Source organism: Gambusia affinis, linkage group LG22, assembly GCF_019740435.1.
Source record: "Gambusia affinis linkage group LG22, SWU_Gaff_1.0, whole genome shotgun sequence".
Lineage (NCBI taxonomy): Eukaryota > Metazoa > Chordata > Actinopteri > Cyprinodontiformes > Poeciliidae > Gambusia > Gambusia affinis.
Window position 1 is genome coordinate 8,501,754 of NC_057889.1, and position 13,423 is coordinate 8,515,176.

A 13,423-nucleotide genomic window follows, 5' to 3' on the forward strand; every position below is an offset into this window, starting at 1 on the left:
AACAGAATGCAAAAGTGATTTTAGTAACAGCTTTTGAACTCTTTCTTTTTTCTTTTCTTTTTTTTTTGCATTGTGCTGGACCAAATGGTACAATCGAGACCATCCCAGTGGATCTGGTGACTAGGAGCATCTGAGTGCCCTGAGAAAAGAAAACCATAGTGGAGACCTTTGTGCCGATCCTGTCTATGTTGAGGCTGTTACTGTTGAAGATGAGATTCCAGCTCTCAAGACAGGACAAAAATTCCATTACTAAGTTATCTTAAAAAAATATATATGCGGTTCTTACAAACATGTGCCTGCAAAGTACAATTTTCATGACATTAGCAGTAAGATGCAAGTTAAAATAACCTAGGATTTTTTTACTATTTTCTTTAGTAAAATAATAACTGTAAAACAAAAACTAATGTACTCAACCTTAATTTGGTTTTTAGAATGAGCTTGCTAAGTATATAGTATTTAAATGTGCATCTAATTCTTAAAAAAGCAGACTAAATTTAACTACAAATCACTCAGAAAGTTTTTCATTTCTAATCATCATGTACACTTACTCATTTTTGTTATCATTTTCAGCAGCAGCCTGGGAAAAGGATTTGTCTGCCGCAATAAGGACCAGAGATTTGACAAGTGCAGAAACTACAAAATTTGTTTGGATGCTGTCGCTCCTTTGCCTGAGTTATTTATCAGATCAGAGGGAAGAAATTGAAGTTTTATTTCAATTACTTTGCCATTTTTTTTAATCCTTTTAGTCATTCCCAATGAGACATACACACAAATGAAGTATCTGTTTTGCAGGTGCTCCTTGTTTGTCATTGATATCTCATCTACTTAAACTACAGTGAGGAAGGAAATTATAGCTTTGTCTGTCTTTAACAAATGTATTAATTGATATTTTATATCTTTTACCTGTGGGGAATTAATCAAAAACAATAAATAATTCAAAGCATACATGCTCTTGTTGGTTTAATTTTTCTGCTGTATTCAAATTAAACCTGATCATTTGGTCAGAGTAAAGTATGACCCTAAAGGATTTACATAATTCAGTTGTACTACATTTTTTCTCAGGGTTCAGTTTTTCTGTGTGAGTTTAGTTGCTAGTTTAAAAAAAAAAAACATGTATGAAGGTTGTGCTGTATAGCTCAAAACTGAGCTAATGAGCATGTGATTTTCATTGACTTTCCCTAGAAATCTTTTACAAAGTGATTAGAGATGACCTGCGATAAACTCAGATCGTTTAACATTCATAGCTTGTCTATAGTAAGTCTCATAGTTGAAAATGTTAATCAGAGCTCAGACCAAAAATAGAAGTCTGATGAATGTTCTGAAAATTTCAAAGACACGATGGGTCAAAGCAGAAATCAGGGGAGAAATATGAAACAATTTCAATGTCAATGGAAATGTCTAGATTACATGTGCCAAATTCATATTCTGTAAGCCAAATCCAGCCCACATAACAGTTCTACCTTATGTGAATACAACTTCAAGATAACAGTTGGGTGATTATATATAATTTTATTTGTAAGATCCAATCATATTTTACTTCTATGGAACCAAATTAAGTCATTGTCAGAATATGTTAATTAGTATTCTATTTTAAGATTTATTTAATATGATTTTTTAGAAATACATTCTGTTATACTCAGCCATTTGAGAACATTCATGATCTTGACATGGTCCAAAATTAAACTGAGTTTGACACCCCTAGTCTAGACCTTCACCAGGACTTAATAATCTGATTTGTCAGAAAAGAAAGGACTCGATCAGAGAGATGACCAGAGATTAATTGTTCCCTTGTGGAGCAAGAACTAGCAAGGTCAGCCATTTCTAATGCATTCCACCCCATCCTTCATGGTATAGTATAGGCCAACCATGGCATCCCACTGAATTTAAACAATATACTGTTTGGGACTGTCAAAATAGGTGAAACAAATTTGATCTTTTACACTTCTACAAGTTTTGGTCTAAACTGGCAGCATAATCAGAGGCACTCATTATCTGCTCTGCTCATTACCTCACCAACCCTACCGTGAACCATGGGGACTCCATCATTTTACATTTTTCTTTGGCAGAGACCACGCAGGAGGTGAAATGACAACAGCTAAATAGAGAAATTCCTCAACAACCTGTTATAGAGAGCTCAACGCTGGTGCTTTGTCAAAAATGATGAGACATTTTTGTTCGAGCTGCGTCTTTAAAATGACGTTCAAAATAGCAGGCATACAAAATAAAATTCACATTAAAAAAATACAAAAGTAATTTATGCATTTAAAAGAAATTATGTGAAATAATAATAAAAAAAACCATTATAAACATCCTTCAAGGCATTAAGGCATGGTCAGTTTGGTGCCAACACAAAGGCAACATTCAGGCTCCGGTGGATGGATTACTTTGGGTGAGACTGGAAGGCAGAGGAACCTTGTAAGTTCAGCTCAATTCAAATAAAAAAATAAATAAATAAATACTTTGTTTATGCCAAAGAAAAGTTTACATATTGTCATAACTCATACCATTCAAGTACCTTCAGAGAGTTATTGTGAATGAGGCTGAGCCAGAAATTGTTCATGGGGTGGCCAGGTTGGGACGGTTGTTCAAAATTGGCTCTGATCGGTGCCGGAGCCACTTTGGAGCACAATGTCCATGTTTTCAAAATAACTCACTAAAGACCAAGAATGTTTGCTTTTTATATTAACAAATATAGGGGTGTAATGATATCATCAGTGCCAACACCACCTGTTTTGGAGGGGAACTACATGTTCCAAAGATTTGCTGTCCTGGTGCTTTGTCACCCTATGGGAACAACCAATCACTTAACAGGGGTCAGTGCAGCTATAACTGTTGCCATACACATATCCTGTCAATGGACATTTACTACTGAACTGTTAACCAAGCCAAAGAAAGGACAATCACCAAAGTATTTCATGAAAATAGATGCATACACAAGGAGAATAACTTGTCTTATTATTTTTATCAATCTTACATTTATTTCCGGTTTTATCCTGTGTCTATCTGTGATGTGATTGCTGTGAAGCACTATGATCAGCTGAAGTTGTTAAATGTGGTGTATAAATAAACTTTGACTAGTAGAGGAAAAATATTCCTCTACTCCTCTGGAATATCTTCAGAATTTCTTTTAGGCCTATTCAGATCTGGCACCCACCAACGTTGATGTAATCAAATACAAATGTGAATGCACTTAGAATGGACTAAAAGCATCTTTTCGCACACCTTCTATGGATGAAATCTGGGACACATTTAGTTTTATTAGTTTTGCCAGCTGAACACTATCCCTCCTGGGACACTGAAATGCCACAGACAGAGTTGACACGGCTCTCATCAACCAGAAGAGTTATTATTGGACATTTCCCTATTAATAGAAATGAGCATTACTGCTGAAATCGGACTAATTTAAATAAAATGAAGCAGATGTCAGTGTCAATATTCTTAAGATAGGACTTTTTATTTTATTTTACACAAGAGATAGAAGATTTTCTTTACCAAAAGTATAGCAGCTTTCTGCCCACTGAATTGTGATATCGTAAAACATTGCAAGTTTTTGCTCTCATGCTGCTTATGCCAGACCACAGGCTGTATTAAGACATTTTTTGGGCTAAGTATTCTCCACTTAAATGTGGCACAGACAAAAATATCTGAAACTAATTTAATTAGCACACATAACTTGATTTATTACAGAGATTTGACTTCTAAGGACAGGCAAGGAAAATTTGCAAAGGTGAAATAAGCAGGTAAGACTGCAAAAAAAACCCTGTAATTCCACATTTTTATTGTTTCTTGCATGCATGAACAATATTGCAACAGGTTTGAAAGGACTGGCATAAATGACTTGACAGTCATGACGTAGATTTCTACTCAAACTCGGCCAATTGTAACTTGGTGCCAATAAATGCCCTCAGTTAAATTACTATCTTGAACTGCAGATTACCCCAAACCCACAATTCTTTTGTCTACAAAAGAGTCATCTGTTGACCCAGAGCAGAAAATTGAGCAGTCCATGCATATTATTGTCACCATTGCAAACAATCCTGCTTAACTGGACAGGGAGAAACAAGCTCTCAATGTAAGAATCACACTTTCTCCTGTGGCATGTTGAACTATTGGGATTTTCCACTCATCTTTGTTATCTACATATAAAGAGAAAATACAAACATAAAACACAACACCACTTTAAAACATAATGGACCCTATTTGTTTGAAACACCAAGAATTCTATAAAATATCTTTTGTATTTGATGGAATGATAGAAGACAGATAAAGAGGAAATAAAAGACAAACAATACTTCTCAAAATGCTTAGTTGTGTTCTTAATGTATTGTATTGGGCAGTAGGGTCCTGATCATAGCATCATAAATATGTATATGTGATTAATTTTAAAAAAATGTACAATGATGAAGAATTTTTTGTGATCGATTTAGACGTTCTTTCATTGTAGTTAATTTATTGCAATTTATTGCTTGGTGATCAAACTGCTCAGGCCAGTGGTATCAGTCAGCTCTTAAGGGCCAATGTCCTGAATGTCGCCTCCAGATCTGAGTGACATGATAAGGAGGTATTCCAGCTATTTGAATCAGCATTTCTTAGAGCAGTGACATATCTTCAACATGCAGGCACTGGCCATTCAGCTCTGAAGTTGACTTGTGGTAACTGTTGCTTACCGACACTTGACCTGTCTGGTAAATTAAGCCTCTATAACCTGTTTGTACACCCTGTGAAATAAAAGATGTGCACTTTCTTCTGGCACAACCATTCATCCTTTTTGAAACATCCCACAAGCAAAATGGAAATGACCAATAAAACGTGTCAGACCTGCAAATCCATTTTCCAGGCTTTGGGTTGTTTTTCTTTACTGGAACGCAAAAATTTGGCTAAGTGATCCAGTTGCATATTTTCAGCCGTTAGATGGAGGCATGGGCGGAGTGTGGATGATATAAAAGTGTTGAGAGCACAGCAGCTGCATCCTTCTGTTTGAAAGTCCTGAGGTGAGGCTTGTGCTTGTCGAGTAAAATATTAGTCTTTGAGACATTACTTTGTACTTTTTTATTCTTTTATGAAAACCTTTTTAATTTTCTTTAACAGTCAGAAGAAACCTCATCTGCTGCCATGATAAAAGTGGTAATTTCTATCTTCTTAGGCTGCAATTTTAAATATTTAATGCAAAAATATGCACATTCAATTTGGTACTTTATTTTGTTCTAGATTTGTCTTGTAGTTCTGGCTGTAGTGATCTGTGGTAAGTTCATCCATCTAATGAACATTTTGTTTTGGCATAATTTTGATTCTTTTTTTTCTTTTTTATAGGATCATGGGCTCAAGAAACTGAACAAAGTGAGACTCTTCTACTTAAGTTGAAGTTAGTCGATGTGAATGACCTTGCATTATATACTATAATGTACAGTTAATCCCAAAGGTACTCATATCTGTCGCAGATTAAGGCTTAAAAACATTCACATGAAAAATCTTTACTTCGCATCAAAGAAGTCAAAGCCCTTTTTTAATTGCTGAAAAGCTTTTTTGCTTGCTTCCACTGGTATCTTTAGACATTCACATACTGAGATGTGCTCCATGTCTTTGAAGTTGGAGGGCCCTCTTGCCCATCCTCCTAATCTTTAGCTCCCTGCACAAATTCTTTATCATACTCATGTCTGACAGGAGCACACTGCAATTATTTCTTACAGTCAGAAGAAACATGTGGATAAAATTAAAAGATATCTAGAAACCAAAACCTGCCAGGAATAGTAATAATTTTAAGCTGTACTGTAGTTTTACACAGTAACCTAATGGTAAAATGATAGCTTGGGAATTTCTCTCACATCTGAAATCTATTTTTGCTTTGATTTGAAAGTTGGTACGTTTTCAGCTTATGGTTGTTTCTTGAAGTTAAATTATTCTGTAGCATTTTTAAATATACTAAAATTCTAATTTGTCAACTTCTTTCAAGAGAAGAACATATAATAGCAGGAGGGGGTTTTGTGTGAAATAACAGTTTTGTTCCTTTGTTTTGACCCTTAGACTTCTTGTCTCCAATTTTCCCAAGTGAGTTCCTAATTTCTAATCATTTTGAAATCTAAAAAACACGTTTATGGTATTTATAATACAGTAGTTCAATTTAACTCATGCATAGACAGCACCACTACATATTTAGATTACTGGTTTTTTTTCTTTAAATCACAAGTACGTCTTCATTGTGCTAATTAAAATAATGTTGTTTTTTTTCCTTTGCCTAATATGAATCCTGTCAGATGAACCAGATTAGACTTTATTTGTTATTTGTTTTAACATTTTAAAAACAAGAATAATATGTTGTTATTTTTGTCATTCAGATTGACCACTACATTTATTTTGAAATAATATTTTCTGTTGCTAAAGTACTTTTTTATTTTTCCTGTTTCTGTCTCATAGTTAGTGGTCCAATTGTATCTGGTCAGATTTTAATTTGAGCTCATTTTGACATTTAGACATATTTAGTGAATTATTTATTTTAGATATAGAGACTGACACTCTCTGCTTTCTTTTTAAAATCTATTTAGGATTGCAGTGCCATCATCCCACCAACCTTCGTGAGAACAGCCCACTTTTGTTTTCTTAGAAGAACTATCAGTTTCATCTGGACTTATATTTTAGTGATCTTGACACCTTTGTAAGTTACAAATCCATCTGCAAAGTTAATTTAATGTTCTTATTTGTTTATTTATTTGCAGAGTGCTGGACCCAATGGTTTGAGATTGATAATCCCTCAAGAAATGGAGACAGGGAAAATCTTGCCAAACTTCTCCGAAGGTATCCTGGAAAGATCTGCCCGGACCCATTACATGTTGAAGCTAGAACAGTGTCTGGTCTAACTCCAGAAGAAGCAGGAGACATAGTTAAAATGTAAGTTTCACAAACTTTTGTTTCATCCAAGGGAATTGAATATTGTAGCCCTTAGTAGTTAACCCTTGCTTAAATGATAAGCTTTATCACTTCTTTTTTCTATTTTTGTGACACACGTCCCGTACATATCAACTGAAATTCTGTTAGAGAAAGCATCACATCCAATAAAAGCAGTGTAATCTGCTTTCCTCAGTGCATATGCACACATTTAAATTAGAATTTGTTAAACCACCTTTTGATTCCGTTTCATTAATCTAATATAATTACTGAAACTTGTTGTTAAAGTTTCAAAACATTTCCCATTTGTAGAAGCTAGTCACATGTTTTGCTCAAAAGTGGCTTTGGCCCGTAATTCCACACAAATCCTGAGGGTATTGTGGTATAGTCAGCTTTTCTTTAAACTCTGAACTTTAGCTCTTTCCATCAATTTTTATTGGATTCAGTTCTCTGACTCTGAAATCCATTTGTTTCCTTGTGCTTAGATTGATTGTCTTGGTTTTTAAAAAAGAGACCTTTACTTGATCTTCTCCTCTGGGTTGTCCTGAGTCAATTTCTACATTAATTCTTATATGATCTTACTAATTTCAAGTCAATTTGGAAACATGAGTTGTATCTTGGACAACTCTTTCAATTAAATCGGTAAAGCTAATTTAGGATTTAATGCTATCCTTTCCACTTCTGTATTATGGCCTGAACTGAAACATTCAAAAAATGTAGAAGTATGTCTATAAATCAATCCTATCAGGGTTTTCAACAATAAGGCTGCAAAGTTCTTGAGAGAGCTGTTTTCTTCTATCTATTCTTGTGTGAAACTTTGGTAATTAGGAATCTTCTCAGGCCACCAGCAGATACTCAAAAAGCAGCAGACATTAACTTGGACTGATAGGGGGTTGCTTTCTAAGTGCTAACAATCTTTTTGTGATTCTCTGGGCTTTATATTTTCTTTTCCTCTTCTTTGTATTCATGTCTCAAATACGTATTTCTTGTGTCATTCCACTTTACTACAAATAATCTATGAGCTAATTTGTGTTGGGTTTTCTGTTTGTCTGAATTACTTGTGCGTTTTTAATCAATATGCTAACTATAACTATATTCACAAAGAGAGTTTTCTATGTGTAGTGTCTAATTGCATTACATAGGCAAAAAATATACTAATAGAGGCCTTCAAGGAGAACATTTCTGAGCCAGTTTTTCAATGAGAGTGAGCAAAAAAGGGAAGAGTGTCTGAATGTGCTTAAAGGCAGTTGAAGGTATAGGTCACTGCAATTGAAGGCTGTATTAAATGTAGCTGGAGCTTTAAGTTCAGAGGTAACAAAGCCAAATATGTGAGGCTGTGTGAGCTGTTTATACTTTTGAGTTCTTTTGCAAATCAACTTTCAGATTCTCCTCAGGTAATGTGCACCGATCTGCAACATGAGCTTGTTTGAAATAAAATCATTCTTTACTCAGAAAAGTGTGTGTGTGTGTCTGAGAGTTTTTGGACAGAGGCATTTGTAAAGGCGACAAATCCCAGTAAATACACTCTTTGCATGCTCCATACTCATTGTTCTTGCTGTACATTGAAACATTTTTATGTGTCTATCATATGCTTTTTTTCCCCTTTGCATTACTAACATAGTTTATTTTTCTTCTCTTTCAACTTTTCCTTCCAGCAGTTGCTTTGGTGAATCATATGTCTCTATTTAGTCCTATCCTCTGTCTCCCCTAACCTTACTCCAACTAACTTCATGTAATCTTTCACCAAATCCACAAATCTCCTTTTTGGTCTTGCTCTCAGCTTCTTGACCTGTGGCTCCAACCTCAGGATCCTTCTACAGATAAAATCATTATCTCTCACCTGAACATGTTTAAACCATTTCAGCCTGGCTTCTCAAACTGTATCCCCAAAACATCTAACATGAAATGTCTCTCTGATGTAATTATTCCTGATTCTTTGTCACTCCCAAAGAGCACCACAACATGTTGACCTCTGCAAGCTCTAGTTTTGTCTCTGAACCATTAAACGTTGCTGCTCTTACCACTGCCTTGTACACCTTTCATTTGCACTAATTAGTGATGTTTCTACACTAACTCCTAAGTTTCTTTTATAAGGGCCCCTTTTTATTTTTTTTTATTTTTTACGGTAGTGACACAAACAGAGGATTCATCTGCAGAAAGAGAGACCAACCTGACAGGGAGTGTGAGGATTATAAGGTTCGCTTCAGCTGCCCTCTTCCTTACTGTGGCAACATAGGTAACGAAAAGTAAATGTTATGCTGTTATGAAAATATACTTTTTTTTATTCCAATTAGAATAGGGTGTACATTTTTAATTTCTTTGTCCACTGCAGTGTGCTGGACCAAGTGGTATGATAGAGATGACCCCTCTGTAACCAGTGACTGGGAGAGTCTGGGGAATCTGCAAAGCGAAAACCCAGGAGAAATTTGCAAAGAGCCTCTGTACATCGAGACAGTTACCACCGACACCTTGAGCCCAGTTATCTACACAGGGGAGGAATTCTTTGTGTAAGTTTCCTTTGAAAATGAGCATTCACACAGAACATCCTCCTTCCACCATCAAGAGTAGACGTGTAGGGGATGCAGTCGTTTTTGTTTGTGTTTTGCATGATCCAAGGAATAAATAAAGTACCACAAGCAAAACACAACCCATTAAAGACAGTTCACATGTGAATAACTATGACTAGTAAATTTTGACTATAATTTTCTCTAAAAAATGCTATTTATGAACAATTTTGTGTATATTTAAAATGTCAACAGTACAAAGGTTTGCAAAGATAGAGTCTAATACTACTATACCTACTAAGTTTTTATTCTTTGTAGGTTTAAGAGACACTATGGAACCGGTCTATGTTACTAGCTAAATCTAAAATAGAGCCCCTAGCGCAGCTAACACTGTAAATATATCCCCAGACCATCTCTGGACATACAAGTTTTAGTTCTTTTTACAGGGTGTTTAGTGAGCTCTCTTCAGGTTCTCCTGCTTCCACCCACAGTTAAAAAAACCTGGCTGTTAATTAATCATGTCACGTCAAAATTCGTCTTTATATAAAAAAATGCAATTATTACTTTTTAAAATTGGACAACTGTTTTCAAGTACTGATCTAGGTTTTTCGGAACATCTTGACAGAAAGCATTGCTGGCTCTATTTCTAAGCCATCTTATGCCATCCTCACTTTCTCTGAACGATTTTTTCCAGCTGCAATCCAAAAAAAGGTTTTGTTTGCCGTCAGAAGGACAAAATGTCTAGCACCTGCAGGGACTACAGAGTTCGGTTTGGATGTCCTTGTGGAAACTGAACCACATCTCTACCAACATGAGAAAGGCAAAAGAAGGGAAGCAGAAATTAAAAGAAAGAAAACATGTCTGTTTGTATCAAAGAAAAAGAACTGACTTTTTGTTGATGAGTAATTTTGAACTTAAGCAGAAGATTTTCCAGTTTTCTCTGACAAAAAAATTTGAAAAAAGACCCTTGTCTGCTTTGTTGTCTTTTTCCAAGCTATTTGTAGTCGTAGTCTAACTGTAAATAAAATACAAAAGCAAACACTGGTTTGTGTGCAGGTTTTTATAGTTCACTTACAACAGGATTATAGTAGAGATGCACCAAAAGATCAATAGGACAATTTAAAAAATATATCTTTAACCCTGGTAAGTGATTATCTGGTGATAACTAAAAGTTTCTCTCATAAGTGGCAGCACTGTGAGACAAGACTTCTGTGGAATTTGGAGGAAACACGAAAAGTAAAAGAAACGTCTAGAAGGGAAAATGTATTATTTCTGTTTAAATCCATTTAGTGGCTACATTTCTATCTACTTGTGGACACGTGATGGGAGCATGGCAAGCGACAAAACATGCTCCCTCGACCCATCTGTCTGCGGTTGCCAGAAAATTGCACTCACTTTCTGTTTAGTGGCTAAACTTCTAAGTTGGGGGCGGTAACTCTTCTTCAGCTCAAATGCGGTGACAGCCAGCACGAGATCTGGCCTAATAGGATGAAAAAAGGATGTGGTGTTAATTCAAAGCACAGAGGAAGAAGATAGCAGATGGAGGAGAATGAAGAAGAAAATATGAAAATGGAAAGTTTGTTTATTTTTCTTTCCTTTTTCTTACATCTTTTTCTGCTTTGCTCTCCTCCGCCTCTCCCTCTTCTTCTACTGTTTGACCAAGTTCATTGTTGGCTGTCACTAGATTTCAGTTGAAAATTTGACCAATCAGGTCAATCAGAAGAGTTATCACCCCCAACTGACAAATACACCCACTAAACAGACAGTGAGTGTAATTATCAAGCGAGAACATACAAATGGGTGGAGGGAGAGTGTTTTACCACTTGCTCTGTCTGCAAATAAACAGAAATTCAGCCACAATTAGAGCTATGTACTCTGTCGATTAATGCATTAGCTGTGTGATTGATTAATATGCTTTTCGGGTTTAGCAGGAGTGTGACGCCATACAGAAACCTTTCAGTTAATATTGTCTGCTCCCAACTTGGGAAACTTCTGATAAAATCTGGAATCCATTATTGTAGTACATACTTTAACACCAAACCTCTAAAACCTTGCAGTCACTGTTCAAACTTAAACAAGGAGGGAGATGACAGCCAATAACAGAACAGTGAATATTACAATAAAAACCATTCAAAATAGCATACTATGCATGTACACATTTGTATACATACACATTTATACACAATATACATATGCGTATATTCTTCAGTCCAATGGTCAAAACTGACTTCATTCTCACAATGAATAAGTAATGTTTTTAAAAGATATGTGTAAACGTTTATAGAAATAATTCTGCTACAATTTCCTCAGCATACTGACCCTAATAAGCACATCTAGAGTATGAGCAGCATAATTAAAGCTGTCTTTTCTTCCACAGTTAAATTTATTTCCATTTAGAGCATAATATAGTTTGCGTTCAGAGTAGGGCCAGTGTAATAATAACCTTCCTCTCTGCTCTCCAGCTTAAATAACACCGCTGCTATGGTTCGAGCAAAATTGCTCCTGGCGTGAGGCTACACTCACATATGAGCTTGCAAACCCAGAAAGCACTCACAGAGTCTCACACAAGTGCACATAAACAGCGAGGAGGGCTGGGAAATACAAGATGATTCCTGCTACCTGAGCGGCTTCAACATTTCCTCGGGAGATGAGTTGTAGCGATAGGTGCCGCGCAGAAACTCTGCGGCGCATTGCACAGAATGTGAAATGAGCAGAGACAACTTTTTCCTGCTTTCTACTCTTGGAAAAGCGTGTGTTCTTTGGGTAGCTTGCCAGGCTTGCATTGCATCAACTGTTCTGCATTTGGTGCCATTTAGATTTCAGTATCCGTGCCCATCTCTCAGTAAGGCTTTTGCAGAAAAAATGAAGTATGAAGAGACGGTGAAGGGGGAGGTAGAGTGGGTGCAATCTGCTGATCGCCCACACCCCACCTCCCTTCACCTCAGCCAACCTATATCTTCGCCTTTACGATAAAACTGAAGAGGCAGATTCTGCCAGTGTGTGGTGAAATAAAATGAAATACACAAAACTGAAGAGCAACAGAAGTGTCGAAGCCTCAGAGCATTATGGCATTCTATTCTCTTCCATTAATCTCCCAATATTCCATGTCTGTGAAGACCTATTTATAGACCAGGACATGATTAAGTGGTTAAGCACTGTGCCACAAAGGGAACCAAGCTCATTTTCTCTTTCACTTCCTCTCTCAGTTTCTTTTTCTCTACCTACATCTCCTTCTTTCTGCCTATTCCTTTATGACTTCAAACACTCTTTTGTATTCTCCATTTTCTCTTCATCCCCTTGTATTTGTAAGCATAAACTACTTTTTTTTCCACGTCCAAGCTTGCTTATTAGCTGTCAGTGAAAGCCTGTCTCAAAGGGTAGGGATAAGTCCTTAAATTCAATTTTTCCCCATTAGACAGCTAGACAAAGGGATTAGCAGAAGTGCTAATTGTGACGAGGATATACAGCCTGAATGACAACCTTGACTTAGGAAGATGAAGCTTCCTTCCACCAAGTTTTCATCAGTCCGTCAAGCTGGATCAAGACTGAAAGGTGCCCAACGAGTTGGGTACAGAGTAGGAGAATATCCGCAGAGGGAAACCTGCGTGCAAGGTGTCCTTGAGTGGAAGTAGAGCACAGCACAGGGATAAATTGTTAAGCTCATTTTAATGTGCACAGACATGATTAATGGAGGAGTGGAGTGAAGAGGAGAAAAAGGAAGAGAAAAGAGGAATGACCTCAGCCAGCTCAAGATCGTCCTCTTTAATTTTTTTTTTCCTACTCACACCACTGAGGTCATGCAGAGATCCGGTCTCTTCTTTAAGATTCCACACCCAGGCTCTACCAGCTGATCCACCTGCTTTTATTTTTTTCGTAAGTCTGTGTTTGTTCTTTCTCTTTTTTTGCCGAGGCTTACATGGCAGCATATTTCTGCAGAGTGGATCTGCCGCAGGGCTTAATGTAAATACAGAGGACTACCATAACAAGTATTTGTCTATTTAAAGCACTTAAAGGATTTGTGTGAGAAAGAGGAAAAACAC

At 36.4% G+C, this 13,423-nt stretch overlaps 1 protein-coding gene and 1 long non-coding RNA gene across 2 annotated transcripts; both read left to right on the forward strand.

Annotated features, from left to right (window-relative positions):
• The first annotated feature begins 5,086 nt into the window (after positions 1-5,086).
• LOC122825792 lies at positions 5,087-5,338 on the forward strand. The gene is made up of 3 exons (XR_006369706.1): positions 5,087-5,124; positions 5,209-5,242; positions 5,311-5,338. It is a non-coding gene; the product is annotated as an uncharacterized LOC122825792 (long non-coding RNA).
• A 61-nt stretch (positions 5,339-5,399) lies between these two features.
• On the forward strand, positions 5,400-10,378 carry LOC122825858 (cell migration-inducing and hyaluronan-binding protein-like). Its single transcript, XM_044107439.1, has 7 exons — positions 5,400-5,406; positions 6,022-6,045; positions 6,540-6,569; positions 6,711-6,882; positions 9,009-9,115; positions 9,212-9,386; positions 10,078-10,378. Exons 1-7 carry the CDS (start codon positions 5,400-5,402, stop codon positions 10,175-10,177), a joined length of 615 nt encoding a protein of 204 aa, XP_043963374.1. The 3' UTR covers positions 10,178-10,378.
• Positions 10,379-13,423: the final 3,045 nt, after the last annotated feature.